The sequence below is a fragment of the Nipponia nippon genome, unplaced genomic scaffold, assembly GCF_047370975.1.
Source record: "Nipponia nippon isolate SJK-2023a ecotype South Korea unplaced genomic scaffold, ASM4737097v1 scaffold_4, whole genome shotgun sequence".
Lineage (NCBI taxonomy): Eukaryota > Metazoa > Chordata > Aves > Pelecaniformes > Threskiornithidae > Nipponia > Nipponia nippon.
Genome location: NW_028262358.1, coordinates 30759391 through 30773691, shown reverse-complemented (window position 1 = coordinate 30773691; position 14301 = coordinate 30759391). Strand labels below are relative to the sequence as shown.

Below are 14301 nucleotides of genomic sequence, written 5' to 3'. Positions count from 1 at the left end.
AAGCACAACCAAACCATTTTAGAGATGGTATTACAACTAACCTGCCCTGCTGGCTAAGGTTTGAACTTAAGAGTACAGCCCTCAATCAACCTATTACATTACAGTGTCTTGAAAAGCAAAATAGCCTGAACCTCAACAAGCCAAAGCAGCAGTCGGGATTAGGTTGACATAGGCAAGACCCAGCACTATGCATTATTTCTGCCACAATTCACAGCAGTTTAAATAATTCACATCATGGGTCTTGACACTCATCTCCCCAGCAATTATGATTTTTCAGCAGGATTTATTTGCAATGCAAACAGAAGAAGAGGGGGAAGAAAAGCCTAGAAGCCCATGGTTTTGAACACATTCATTCATACTGCACCTCATGAAAGGTAGGGAGGTGGAGAGAAGTTTCGTTTTGCAAGAAAGCTGCACTAACTTCTTTCACCATTGCTTCCTATTATACAGGATTATTGCTACACAACAGCTCAGTATATTCACAGCAATCCATTATAATCTTGGGGTATTTCTCATGTAAAAGTCTCAAAGGTAGAAAGGCAGGAAATTCCAGTAACCCTAAATAAAATTATGTGAAGACCTTTTTGTCCATAAGCGAGGAATGAAGCCTGAAAATTTAAGTTACCTGTGCAAGGCTGCTTAGTTGCATCAAAGCAGAACTCAAGACCCGTACTCTCAGCCTTCCCACTATATGCAATAAACCAATGCTAACAATGTTAACTCCAATTACTCTGAAATGAAGAACTCTATCTGGTTAGACTTGTAATTACAGCTAAAGCTGACTGTTAAACGTAGGGCAGCTTTTTGATTGAGTGGCTGTGAAGCCAGAAGGCGGCAAAGCACTCCCCTGAGATGCAACCTCAGTCACCTACCCTGATCAGTGCTGTGTAGGTTCTGCATCACACGGCATATCTTACTGCATAGCAGAAATCAGCAACCTTAATCCAAAGATGCCGATTTTCCTGAGCATGTCAAGATGTGCTGCCTATCAGCTGGCTGCTCTTAAGCTTCATGGCAGATCTTTGAACCTTAGCTTTAACCTGTAATACAGTGGTCTTCAAACTTTTTTGATCATACACCCCATGAGTAAAAAAAAAAAAAAAAAAAAATTATTGAGCATGCACACCCAACATATGTATATAGTTATATACACACACCGCTTTACAATGTATTATATATTTATGTGTTCATTTTTTCAAAAATACCTGCTAGGTAGCATGCTACTGACAGCCACCTATCATCACAGAAAAGGTCAGCAAATTCAAAACACTTGACTTTTTGTAAAAGCAAAAAGCTGTAACTTGTCTTTAAGCTTGACAACTTCTTCAAACACTTTGCCACAAAACAACCAGTAAGCTTTGGTGTGGTACAAAAGAGTTTCATGGTCACTCCCCATCTCATTACAAAGTATTGTAAAGATTCTATTTAAAAGTCTCATGTTTATAAAGTTAAGCCCATTGACGACATCCTATAGCACTTTGTGCACTTCTGGGTCCCACTTTGCTGCTAGGTAGTTCTTAGCATATTTCATTATTGATCCACAATCTAGCAAACTCCTTAATCTGAGACATATTAGAAACATTTGTACTTTCATGCAACTGTATAGCAAACCTCCCAGACCACGTAATTTGTTCCAATACTTGTTTCTTCAAGTCTTTGGCAATGTCTTCTATGTGTCTTCCAAAGGAGCGCATTTTAGTTTGTTGCTATATAGCCTTCTCTGTATTATTTCAGCCATTTTGCTGTGGCAGGAAGAACAAGCATTTCCCCAGCGGTATGTGGTTTTTCATCTTTTGTTCTCACGTAAGAAACTTCAAAAGAGGCTTCTAAAAATGTATCATTAAGTTTAATAAAATTTTTTAAAGTACTGAACTGAGTATCACTGAACTTTAAACATCGCTGATTAGATCATCATTGCTTTTACCTCTAATGTGGCTGATGAAGAGCTCATGCTAGGAGCAGTGTCGACTCTGCCATTTTCTTATTGTTAACTTGTGCTCGTGTTGTTAGTATTACCTGCAATCCGCAGTTTCTGTGATGGAATATTTAATCTACTTTTCTATTTCCTGAGGGTTAGTTTAGTTAAAATTAGATAATACATAAATCCACTTAACCAGACACACATGAACTGCAATACACTGGAAGTGAACAAAAGTGAGGGTGCCCCCGTGAGCCTCTCCGCGCTGTGGAACACCTGCTCTTCCACAAGACACTTCGTGGGCTGTACGTGACATGGGCCCCTCTGACACACAGACTGAGTGAGAGCACCACTGTCAATCTGATACATTAGTAAAGCTTAATTTTAATGATTTTTTTTTTTTTTTAGGAAAAAAATAAATAGAAGTTCCAATATTTTTCTCCTGGAGCCCAGTGGATCATCTTGTACATGCCCTGGGGCACATGCACTCCACTCTGGGGACCACTGCTAGAATGTATTAATTGTGCTGGTACAAGAGGCCACCTCCATTCCATGACATATCTGATAGCGGTTAAGGAGATACCTCTGCTGGAGCGATGCTCTGGGGCACAGCAAACATGGGGGAGAACAGCAATCCCTTACAGACCCACATCTAAAGGACTTTGTCAACACCATCCACATCCATAAACTTTCACGGCATGCTGCAAGAATTACGTTTTTACCTTGGTCTAAATACAACAGGCAGAAGAGAAAAAATGAAAAGTGAATGGGGCACAAGGCAGAGAGTTGGTGCTGATGACCAGGTATTGGGATTTATTCAGCTTGAGCTCATCTGCATCACTGCCAGGCAGCATCAACAGTGAGAAAGTTCTCTTCTAGCTGCAGTCACAGTCACTGAACCAGACTACCCCACCTTCATGCATACTCTGGGAGCAGGAAGGAGAAGAGGGGAAGGTAATTCCGATTTTACTATGCTGATTTGTATGAAGCACTCAAACCAATTCCACTTAAAATTTCTTAGAACAGACATAGCCTGTGAGGACTAACAGACGTGTTCCCCTGTCACTTAAACGATGGTCAAAGACATCCAGAGCTTACTCCAAGGCAAACCAGCACATGGAAATCTTCCCATAGCCACCTGAAAGTTCATTTGTATTTGTTTTCTTTTAGTGAAAATAAGTGTAGCTTGTTGTCTCATGTTACCACACAAACACCGTGCATTCCTTGTTCTGTTTCCTCAGAAAAGCATGGGAAACTATTCTTGCATCTCCTGATGCTGCTGACCCCACAGCTTTAGAGAACTAAATCATAGTGCAGGAGGTGGAGAAGGTTTTGTGCGTGTGTGCAACCAGCACCTGCAATTGTGTGTGGAAGACTAACAAAACTTTACCATCACAGAAACAAAATCACAGTAACAAAAGGAACAAGAAGTTATTTTCTTTTTCCGCTTTCCAAAGTTCAGTTACTTGCATTTAGTGGCCTGCAGCTAACTCTCCTCAGAAGTCTAAAAATCACACCCATGCTGCATTTGGGCATAGCAGATTGTGCTAAACAAACTACTTCTAAAATGCAAACAGAAAAAAAAAAAGCAAACTGCCCTATCCAACAGCAGAGGAGAGCTCCTGGAGCGCAGCAGTAAAAGCCTGCTTCCCCGGCTGCCGCAGGAAGGCGAAGCGCACGCGGAATGCCAAGGCCAGGCCTGGCAACGCGTTCACATCCAAGCTGGAAAGCGGCGGCACCGAGGCACGCAATTCACCAACATGCAACAGCTTCCAAGTCATCCCTGTCATAACGTAAGAGCAACTCCAAACTCCTAAATTTCTATTCTGAAAACCCAAATAAGACATACCAATACTAGGCCCTTTTATCAAAACATCAGCATCTACAAACCGCGGCTTTTGCCTATCAGACAGCTACTCTGATGCCAACATGAATAAACAGCATGCTCCCTGTCTAGCTGGCAGAATTGCAAACACTAGCACTTTGAAGTGTATACCAGGTATAGAACAAAGTATCTCTCTCTCTCTCTGATGTGGATTAACATTTAAAAGATGCAGTTTTTGTCAAGCAAAAGTAACAACAAGTTCTGCCAACAAAATGCCTTACCCTCAGTTACTCAGTTTTTAATGACATACTGCACCATACATCCTTGTGGCTGGGATGCAATTTTCCTGATGGTCAGGCAAGAAAACTAGTTTTATTATTCAGGCTCTGTTTAAAGGAACCCATCTCCCCACAGATCTCAATGCTCAGAGATACGAATCTCACCCATTTTTAGTCATCAGAGAAGGATTCCAGCATAAGGAAATTTGCGTCCTGCCCCGACAGACCCTTTTAAAAAAAATAAAAAAAAAAAAAAAACAAAAAAACCCATTTTTTTTTCCATTGCAGCTCTACTTAGGTCACAGCAGCAGCTGAAAATACTGGTGAAAGTAACCTCATTGAGTAGCTGCCAGTAGAGAAGAAACAGCAGTTAAGGAATAGGAGGAGACTACTGCAAGCCAGTATATCATCTCAAAAGCAACATCTAGGTTAACACGGCTGCATACTGCCAAGTGTCAATCATCCTCATGAAGCCCATTACCACCCAAGAGCAATATATTTGTACAAAAAAAAAAGTGAAAGCAAAGTTTTAGATAATTTTTCCCACAATTTTCACCCATACCTATGCTTTTCTCTTCTTAACTTTGCGCTCAGTACAATTCTGGCTCATCACAATCAACAAACTTTCCTGAAGACTATGAGGAACACTGATGTTGTCTTTAGAAAAAGTCTTAGCTGCTCTCCTGAACGCTACAAGGAATTCAAGTGCCTCAGCCGGCATTGTCACCTCCAAGGAGGGCAGGTTCCAGGCAGCAGTGAACTGGAGCCCCAGCAAAGTCAGCACGCTTTAAAGTAACAACTCTGCTGGTCTAATAGGATGATTAGGATAGAGAAGATTTAGACTCTCAAGTAAAAGCCTACAGTAAGCGTGCCATGATGTCAACAGTGCCTAAACAACGTAATAATTGACAGTGAAAATAACAGGGAGAGGTAGGAAGAGAATTCAGGCTCTTAGGATTTTCCCTGCCCATTTCTCCTAAATGGGTACATTATAGCACGTTGCCCCCATGCCAGTCAGTAGGAGCAATGCAGGCAGGATGAAAACTCAGCTTTTTTTTTTTTGGGGGGGGGGGGTGTGGGGGTGGGTGGCGGGGGGGGGTTGTGTTAGAAGAAGGGGAGGAAGAGCTGGGTTCCCTCTTTTTTTACCACTAGCAGATCTGGCTATTTTCCTTGTAGCCATGTGGCTACTGAACAATAATACAGAAATGGATCATCTTTATCTTGACATGTGTGACTACAACATGCTTTTACTTTCCCCCATTAGTGCCCAGAGAAGACAGAGAAAACTACTTATTTGAACACGGAAAAAATGCCATCACCATTCCACTAATCCATTTCCTACACTTGTCTCAGTTGACAAAACAAGGTACATCCTTACATAAAAAGAGATAGTGTGGGGCGCTCTAACTAAGTATTACAGCAAAGTTTTTCTTAGAGAGCTTCAAGAACTCTTAAAAATCAGCCTGTGGAAAAGATCCCAACACAAGAGTATGCATAACCACAGGAAGGTTTCTTTGGCATCCAAGAGGCAGAATAATATTCTAAACACTTGTCTGGAAAAAGGAGAATGCACCTTGCAAAATATTAGGCCCTCTGAAATGAGAAGCAGGTTCAGAAAGTGCACGTATAGCCCGTTAACAGGTTTGTAAAACATGACCTGAATTAAAAATGCTTCCTGCAAAGAATTAGAAGCGTAAATTCATTTTCAAAAGAAGATTATGAAATAAATTATGACCCTGCAAAGCTTCATAATGTTTGCAAACACAGTTTATCTCTACTTGAAATTGTTCAAACTACTAGCACTCAAAATCATCCCACACAGTCTGTATTCCAGTACACTCAATAGTTTTGGTATTGCCATCTCATTCATCAAAAACTAGGTGGACAAAAATCTCATCCCAGAAAAGCTAACTGGAAATTCTGTTTTCAGAAGGACTCTATTTAAAACTAAGGCTGCTTAAGTTAAGCCTGTAACACACACTAACCCATTAACATTGTTTGAATGGAATATATCCTCGCACTACGGGATCAGTAGCATTTAGTAAAAAAAATTGAACTGGAGAAGTTACTGGCTTAGAATCTGAAATAAGAGTTTGACGAAGTACTGAAATGAATCTTTAAAATAGAGGCACTCTCTTCCAGGCAGCGCAAAAAACAACAACAACAAAAAACACCACACCAAAAAACCACCCACGTTTCTTTCTCCCTTTCAGTTCTCTCCACTAATTTAGTTCAATGACTAGCTTTTCAAAGCTAATGAACCAATAAAGTTTTGACTAAATAAAACCAAACAGGAAAGCTTATTTTTCCCATTTTAATTTACGTATTAAAAAAAAAAATGCACACATAACAAGAAGTTTACCAGTTTTAACAGTTATCAGAAACACTGAGGTAAAACATTGTCTGTAGCTAGTGAAATTCATTTGCTTAACTGAAAAGATTTTCTGAATCAAATTCTTTTAAAAAGAGGGGGGAAAAGTAGATTTATCAGAACCTCGCTCTGCAATAAAGCTATCTTTAACTGTACATTTTATTCTAATTTCCAAACAAATGCAGCTGAATACAAATCTCACCTAGGGAATTAATCATCCTGTAGGAAACCATATTAGAAAATGAATGACACACAAGCAAATGTCAAAATTAAAGACTCCAATGAAGTGTATGAACAAGTGGGTGATATATCCTCTGATTAGCTGGAATGAACAATTTTAATACCAGACTTATGTTTACTGAATGCAAACCTACATGTTTTTAATAGTTCTGCAAACCAACAAAATAAGACATTAAGTGGCACAAGCACAAAGGAAGTTTCAAATAGATTATTCAAATTTTGAGGCTTCAGTTGCTCAGTTTGAAATCATGATTAAAACCAAGTGGGTAGTTTTCAAACCAGCCAAGTAAAAGGTCAGTTCTTCTTCTGTGTATTATCTCTGTGAGATCACCATTTTCCTTTCAGGACACCACCATAACCTCCAAACAACCACTTCCAGTATTACAATCCCAATGGGGAGAAAGCAGAACGATATACTTACAAGCAATACTGACTTCATTATCATTGAAGTTTTAAAAGATACAACCATAAGAGAAACAGGAAAACATGTAAGATCAGCAGTTTGCCCTAAAAATGAACAAACAAAAACCTCTAAAAAGCCACAGAGAGCTGGACTGAACCCAGAACCCTGGACGCAGGCTCCAGGCTGTTTAGCGTTATCAAGCTCAGGAAAAACCCTCACATGGTGGTTTCAGGGTGTTGCTTTCAGCAATAGCATTCAGAGCTCTTAGGAGGGCTCTGAAGGCCAGCAGCTCAATCCAGCAGTTTCTCATGATCTTAGGGTTTTTCAGAAGTGTCACATTCCAGATCTTAAACATCTTTAAATTACTTATATGGGTTCAAGAACAAAATAAAGACCGCTCCAAGCCACTGAACTAACAAAGTCTCATTTCCTTGTACGTATGACTTGTGGTTGGACTTGTAACAAAACATAGACTATGATCAAGGCTTCTTACAGACACAGTATCACCTTGTTCTCTTCCACGTGGATTTTTCTAAGGTCTAAAAAGGCTGAGCTGACACTGCAGCCTTTTGATATGATGGCTCTCTTTTCTAAAGTTTAAAAAAAAAAAAACTTTTAGAAACAAATTTACAAGGGATTCATCTCACCTATCTTTAGACACCCACAAAGAAGTTAGTCCACAGCCTCCTCTCACAGTCACCAAAAAGCAGGCTGTATTGTACAACACCATGAACTTCATCCATGTCAGATGCCATGAAGAGGTGATGAATCACCCCAGAACTGCCAACTTCTGACTGTACAGAGAGCTCAGACTGGAGCTGCACAAATTAAACGCACCCCGAGCTGAAAATGGCCAATAACACCACAAAAGTTACTGCAGGATGGACTGGGAGAAAAGGAGAAAAAGAGGCAGTGGGACTGTTAAAGCTTTAACTCACTAGAAAACCAGCTAGATACCATTTGCAATCCTATGCCATCGCTGCACAGATTTAGGTAGCTACCTGTCTCCAGGCTACCCGCCTTCCAGGCGGAGGAAGTTCAGGGCCTGGCCTGATGGACACAGGGAGCTCCTCCGGACGGGGCTGACTCACCTTGCAGCAGCTCTGGTGCCACACATCCTAACTGCAAGCCAACGCTCTCTCAGTCATTACAAAGACAGGACCCGCACGCCACATCGGCCCCGCCTGAGCCCTCATCGCTCAGGCTGGCAACAGTCTCCTTCAGTTAACACCGCTCTCAGCGTGCTCTCACACGGCGCAGCAAGAAAGGCTGTGCAACAAACACTGCATCAACAATCTGTTGGAAACAAAGGAGCCTTTCTACAAACTTGGAATTTAGGCATGCTGAAGTCCTGGCTAGAGCGATACTTTGCTTTATAAAGGGTTAGGTTGTGACCTACCCTACTACCAGGAAGATTTATCCACTGGGAGCAGAGAGAGATCTCTGCAGGGTTTCTGCAGCAAGCACGGCCAGAGGAAAACCAACGGGTTCTGGCAGTTACGCACGTTCTGAAGTCTTTTTTGCTTGCTTGTTTCGAATGGACAATGCCAGGTAACGAAGCCACAATGTGTCCCAAGTGAATTAGAAGCAAAATGAGAGCAAGTTTGCTTACTCAATACTGTTTTATGCAACAGACAGAACGGAGCCTCGGAGATTACCTGCAGTACTGTGAACTGAGCAGAGGATTTAAGGAGAAATTAACTTCATAGAAGATGGGGAGGAAGGAGACAAGTACAGACCAACCACCTCTGAACTAACAATAGAGGTTAAAATTAGTCATCGCGAAAAATCCAACTGTTGTCAGAGCTAGGCTCACAGGGTCAACAGAACTTCTCCTCTCCTCACAACACAAGGATTTAGAAACAGGACAAGCAGAAGCAGCCAGCTGAAAAACTGGAAGAGTCTCGCGCTCTCTGCCATTTCTCCTGTGACTTGTCAACTGCTCAAGTCCCCACGTTTATGAAGAACTTCAACATTTACTGCTTGCTACTCACCTGAGGTGGAAATCTACTGAGCAAGGCAAGCAAGAACCTTTTTTCCCTGTTCAGCTTCTGCAGTTCAATCACATGGGTGCAAATGCGTATTGCTTCTTACCACAATATGAACCTACTACATGATATGGACCTTCAGTGTTGTGGAGCTCAAAAGGTGCTCTAAAAAAAGCAAACTCAGTTTTGCTGGTTCACATTTCATTTCTACCACTGACTTCGTCTATGCAGCTCCTCCCAGTGTATCCCATATCCTTCTCCTTACATTTTTGTTTACTTCCAACAGTAAAAGTGTGAGTGCCTGTGATTTGACTTTGCTTTCCTCCATGACCTTTCCAGCACAATCCTGAGTGCTTGAGAACCTATACTGGCATTCTGCATATAGGCACAACCCAGCAGCACTAGCTACACTAAACCAAGGTAGTTTCAGGTTCACACTAACAAGTGATACAAAGTTCTGGTGTTTAACTAAGGCTGAATGAACAGAGATGTTCTATTAAACCAACTACTTTCTCCCATTACTGAAAACCTGAATAAGAATTTAAGCGGGGAACCCAAGTTCTGCCCTGAAATAAAGACAGGATTGTGGCTTTTCTGGACTGTTGCCTAAATGATCCCTGCAAAAATTTTACTGCCAGTGATGTTCAAGAGTGTCTTTAAAGATTTCAGCTTGCATAAGCTAACAGTAGTTCAACCAAAGGCAATAATATGGTATAGATCAATAGAATTTCTGCAGAGATACCAAATGAAAAAGGTGAATAAGAAAAATCTTTAGCATCAACTATAAATGAATTTTAAATAATTCAACTTCGTGCTGTTACTTGCCCTGCAGAGGTAGCCTGGACAGACACGTTTTGCAATGAAAATTTAAATCCACACTGCTATCGCCATAGTTACCTGCACAAATTTCTTACATTTAAGGGCTTATTTCCCTAAGACTGGGAGGTGAAGCACATGGCATGGGGGAACAGTGATCCTAGCAGTGAGTGCCCTCTCCAAACTCAGCTGGACAAGCTCCACTCTGATGGACTTTTCTCTGTCAGAAACTTTGGTAGAGTACTGAGTGACTTACTATACCCTTGATATCTTGGCTAATCTGAAAATAATCACTGAGGATAAAAACTGTGGAACGGTAATAGCACAAAGGTTACTCTGCAGTAGCAGAGGCTCCTTACGGTTTACACACAAACACAGGGACAACACAATATTTATGTTCCGTGCTAAACCACATGGGGTAAAAAAAAATTACGGCCTGATCCTCTGAGGCAAAAACCTCCATCCCCAATATCTTCCTATGCAAGTGAGGTAGTCAATACCATAGGAGAGGCCTTATAGGAACAGTGTTATTCCATCACTGTTCATGCATACCTTAGCATTACATTCACACCTCACCAAGGGCCTTATCCGGTTCCCAGTGAGGATAGTGCATCTTCTGACTCTAGAGTGCACCAATGGTTGCTCTCTGTATTTAAGAGCAAATACGAATGCACTGGCAGTTACTCACTCCTCTGTGCCATGCAAGTGTTAGTGCAAATCACAAATAAATTAGTCCTGCTCCACAAAAGCTCATTAATGAAGGAGATGCAACCAGTGCCACAGAAAAAATCAAAGCAAGCAAAGCAGCACAAACAGGTTTTCAAAAAAGCAGAATGACTGTGTGAGATCATAAAACACCCAAATTATTATCAGTAATACTAGCAGCCCAGTCAAACAGTATTTTGGGTTGATTTGGTTTCACTCTTTTACATACCAGTTGAAGGTATCTGATCATCAGAGTTCTCATTCACCTAATTAGCTGGTGGACATGCTGGAAAGAGTAGAAAGCAGTAGATAGGTAGCAGTACTTGAGCAACATTTATAAAGGAACTGAAAGCAAATGAAGGAGAAGATTACTGATCTTTTTCCCCCCAAAGTCAAAAACTGACTAGGGTCTTCCTTTCCCCGACTCAAAAAGGAAATGCAATTTCACTACCCATAGAGGCAGTTTTTATTAGGATCTCTCAAACAGTGCAATGTCTGTAGAATTACGAGGAGGAGGAGAGATTCCTGTTTGTACATAAGGTCTGATACTGTGTGACATGCATTGCAAAAATACACTACCGGCTTTGAAAGCACATAATCTATTAGTCCAGAGTTTAAAACTTGGAAACATCATCCTTGCTTAATTCACAGAAATCATTAAAATTTACAAGTATATGAACTCTTTTTAAGAGAAAGCATGGGCCCCGATTCAGCTGAGTGCTTGATTTAGATTTTCCCAAAATGGATACACAAGCTCAAGTGTGCTGCTGACTTACAGCCAACAGTTACCACAATACTTCCAATTTCAAGCTTTTCTTTACAAGCCAGCCAAGTTTAAAAATCATGGACTAAGACTCCATAATGCCTTTAAGTTTAAACTACACAGACCATACCCAGTAGGATTTTCTAAAGCATACAACATTGCCCTAACTCTGCTCCAATCAAATCACTTGGAGAAATACCTTCAACTTCAACCTAAACACAGCATACTTCAAATATGCATACATGGTCCTTTACCTTTAATAACGAAGGCTTCAGTTACCAAACGCAGCATGTAGAGAGGTTCATCTTTTGTTGAGAGGTCATCAATTCCTGCTCTGGCATACATGCTGATGGCATCTCTGTAGGATCCCTCCACATAATGAAGCTTTCCCACGATCAGCATAGCTTCTGTCATATACTTAGGCTGAAACAGAGGGGGGACAGGAAAAGAGTGTTTACATGGTAAAATACCAGACAGCAAGAATTAGGTACTTCAGAACAGACTAAGCAGATTCAAAATGCTTTCCTCTCAACATTGCTAGCTCCGCAGGCCAGAGTAGGAAGGATTTAAGTGTCTAGAGATCCTACAGGTATGCTCACGAGAGCAGCAGGCAACAAAGGTCGGGCAACTACTTTGGAGCTCAGTTTGGAAATACACAGCTTACAAACCACCTCTTTGGTTTCAGCTGACCTGCTCTTGATTCACCAGCCACAGATAGGATATAAAAGCCTGCCGTTGTCAGAACTACCTACACGCACACCAAGCAAATCCCCTGCTTTTAAACTAGGCAGAAAACATCACTTTTTAGTCAAGTCCTCTGTACGCTTAATTAAAGAGCAAGAAAGCTCCTAAATTTTCTTAAGTTCTCAAAGAATTTTCAGGCAAAAGTAGAAAAACAGAAGGCATGCCTGCTATTTCTAAGATTTGTTTGGTTTCTTAAGGATTGAAAACATGCATACAAGTCTGTGTAACACACAAAAAAAAAAAAATCAGGAAAATACATCCGTTCAGACGCTTTTTATGCTTTGGAAAGCATGAAAAGGTTCCTAGCCTTCATACTCCTTTTTTCAATACATGCAGTCAACACAGGGTCAATGCTGCATGAACAGCCAAGTCACCACTAACAAAAAAATAGTAACAGCAATTCAGGCAGGCAAACTTAACACCAAAACCTGGAAGAATTCAGTGGTTCTGGCTGTTACTGGTGCTAAACTGTAAAGAGAGAGAGTTGGATGGACTGCTCTTCCTTCCTCCCCTCCTTTTTACTTTTTAAATATGCTGACTTTCAAGAAGTTAAGAATAAGGAACTCCCCCAGAAAAGCCACTGCACACATGCTCCCTGGAAAATAAGACGATGAAAGTATAACATACACTTCCAAGCTAACTAGCCTGTAAGTTTCAGGACCAAAGATAAGACAAGTCTGGAACAGAGTGTTGTAATTCATTGTCTTTTTAAAGCCCGTTATGCAACTGTGTGTCCAAGGACACCAACACAGCAGCAGCCATCAAGGCACAGTCTTAGAACACTCCTAAAGCTCTGCAGCTGAGTTGGCAGGCAGCTACCAACCACACACCCAGGCCACAAAATAAAATAAAAGCGTAACTTCTCATAACTTCTCTGGCAGAGACTGAAAGCAATGCAAGACTCTAATCCTGGACTCACACCACAACCTTAACTGCCTGATAGCAGCTTGTGGCACATTTTACCTCTGATCTGGAGCTGACCAGGTGTATGCAATTCCCTCAGACCAGGAGCAGCAGCAGGTCGCTCAGCTGTGGTAGCCTGACAGCACTGTTATGTGGCCATGCCCCACCACCCCAGAGAATTCCTATATATTTATCCTGCTGCTTCTTAATAAAAAAACCAAGAGGATATATACTTGTAGCACATAATTTGTTTGTATATGAAAAAGCAAATCTCCCAACAGAAGACACTGCACAGGGGTACTGAATTACCAATCCATTAGTAATACCTACAAATACAGCACTGTACATCCAGGGACATGAACAGGCAATGCCAACACCTTGTATCAGACTAATAATCAGATGAAAGAAGCATGCAGTTGGCAAGAATTACTACAACAGAGCCCACTTACTCGTAGTTTTCCTCTGCTTAAGATATTGGTCAGATACTGTTTAGCTTCACTCAGTTTTGGCTCATTCTTCTCTGTCAGTGGAATGGAGTCCTTCAGTTTGGCAAAGTTTTCCTTCAAACATTCTTCCAGCAGAGCCTCTGCAAGCAGCATACTCCCATAGTCCTCTGAAAGCACATACGAACCAACAAGAAACATCACTTAGTGCCATACTGCTGATAAATAGCATTAAAAAAACAGAACAACCAAAACCTTTTGAGACACACAAACAGTAACTCAAACAAGGGGGTAAGGAAGAACTAGCAGACAAAGTTTCATTAACTTGAGCTATTGGAAACAGTGCGTTTCCTATGAAAAAATGAAACGACATTTCCTTTTGACTTGAAGATTTTCCCTAACGAATCCTTTAATTCTGACAGCACTGTTCATTCTTGTGTTGTCACTAATGTAGCAGTTCAGAATTTTGATCACAAAACTCACTTTCAAAAGTTAAGACCAATCTTTTCAAACATTTAAGTGCATCCTTTAGATTTACAAATGTACAAGCATGAAATGCATGCTTTGGACTATGGATAAGCTATGAATTTCACTGCAGAACAGTAACCACAACAGAAACTTTTAAGATTTCGCTGAAAGTTCACAGGGGGGAAAAAAAAAAAAAGATAAAAATAGAGAATTTAGACACATTCTACACATCCATTATTAAAGACACAGAAGGCTTGATCCAGTGGCATAACTAATATGCCACATGTAACTCCTTCTACATTAAAAATTACTCCTGTTCAGTTTCACAGAAGAGAAACTCAAACATAGGTAGTAGCACTGGATACAGCATAAAGCATCACGCGGTGTTGCTATCATGCACTGAAAAAAGGTTTCATCTGCCAGCGTACTTGGAGAT

At 40.9% G+C, this 14301-nt stretch overlaps 1 protein-coding gene across 3 annotated transcripts in view; it reads right to left on the bottom strand.

Annotated features, from left to right (window-relative positions):
* TTC7A (tetratricopeptide repeat domain 7A) overlaps positions 1 to 14301 on the bottom strand; it is a 178378-nt gene that overhangs the window by 160753 nt on the left and 3324 nt on the right. For all 3 annotated transcript variants that reach the window (XM_087774610.1, XM_087774611.1, XM_087774612.1), the window contains exons 2-3: positions 13404 to 13567; positions 11562 to 11730 (exon numbers count right to left, since the gene is read on the bottom strand). In XM_087774610.1, the coding sequence (XP_087630736.1) occupies positions 11562 to 11730; positions 13404 to 13567 (333 nt within the window). The remainder of the gene's footprint in view (positions 1 to 11561; positions 11731 to 13403; positions 13568 to 14301) is intronic.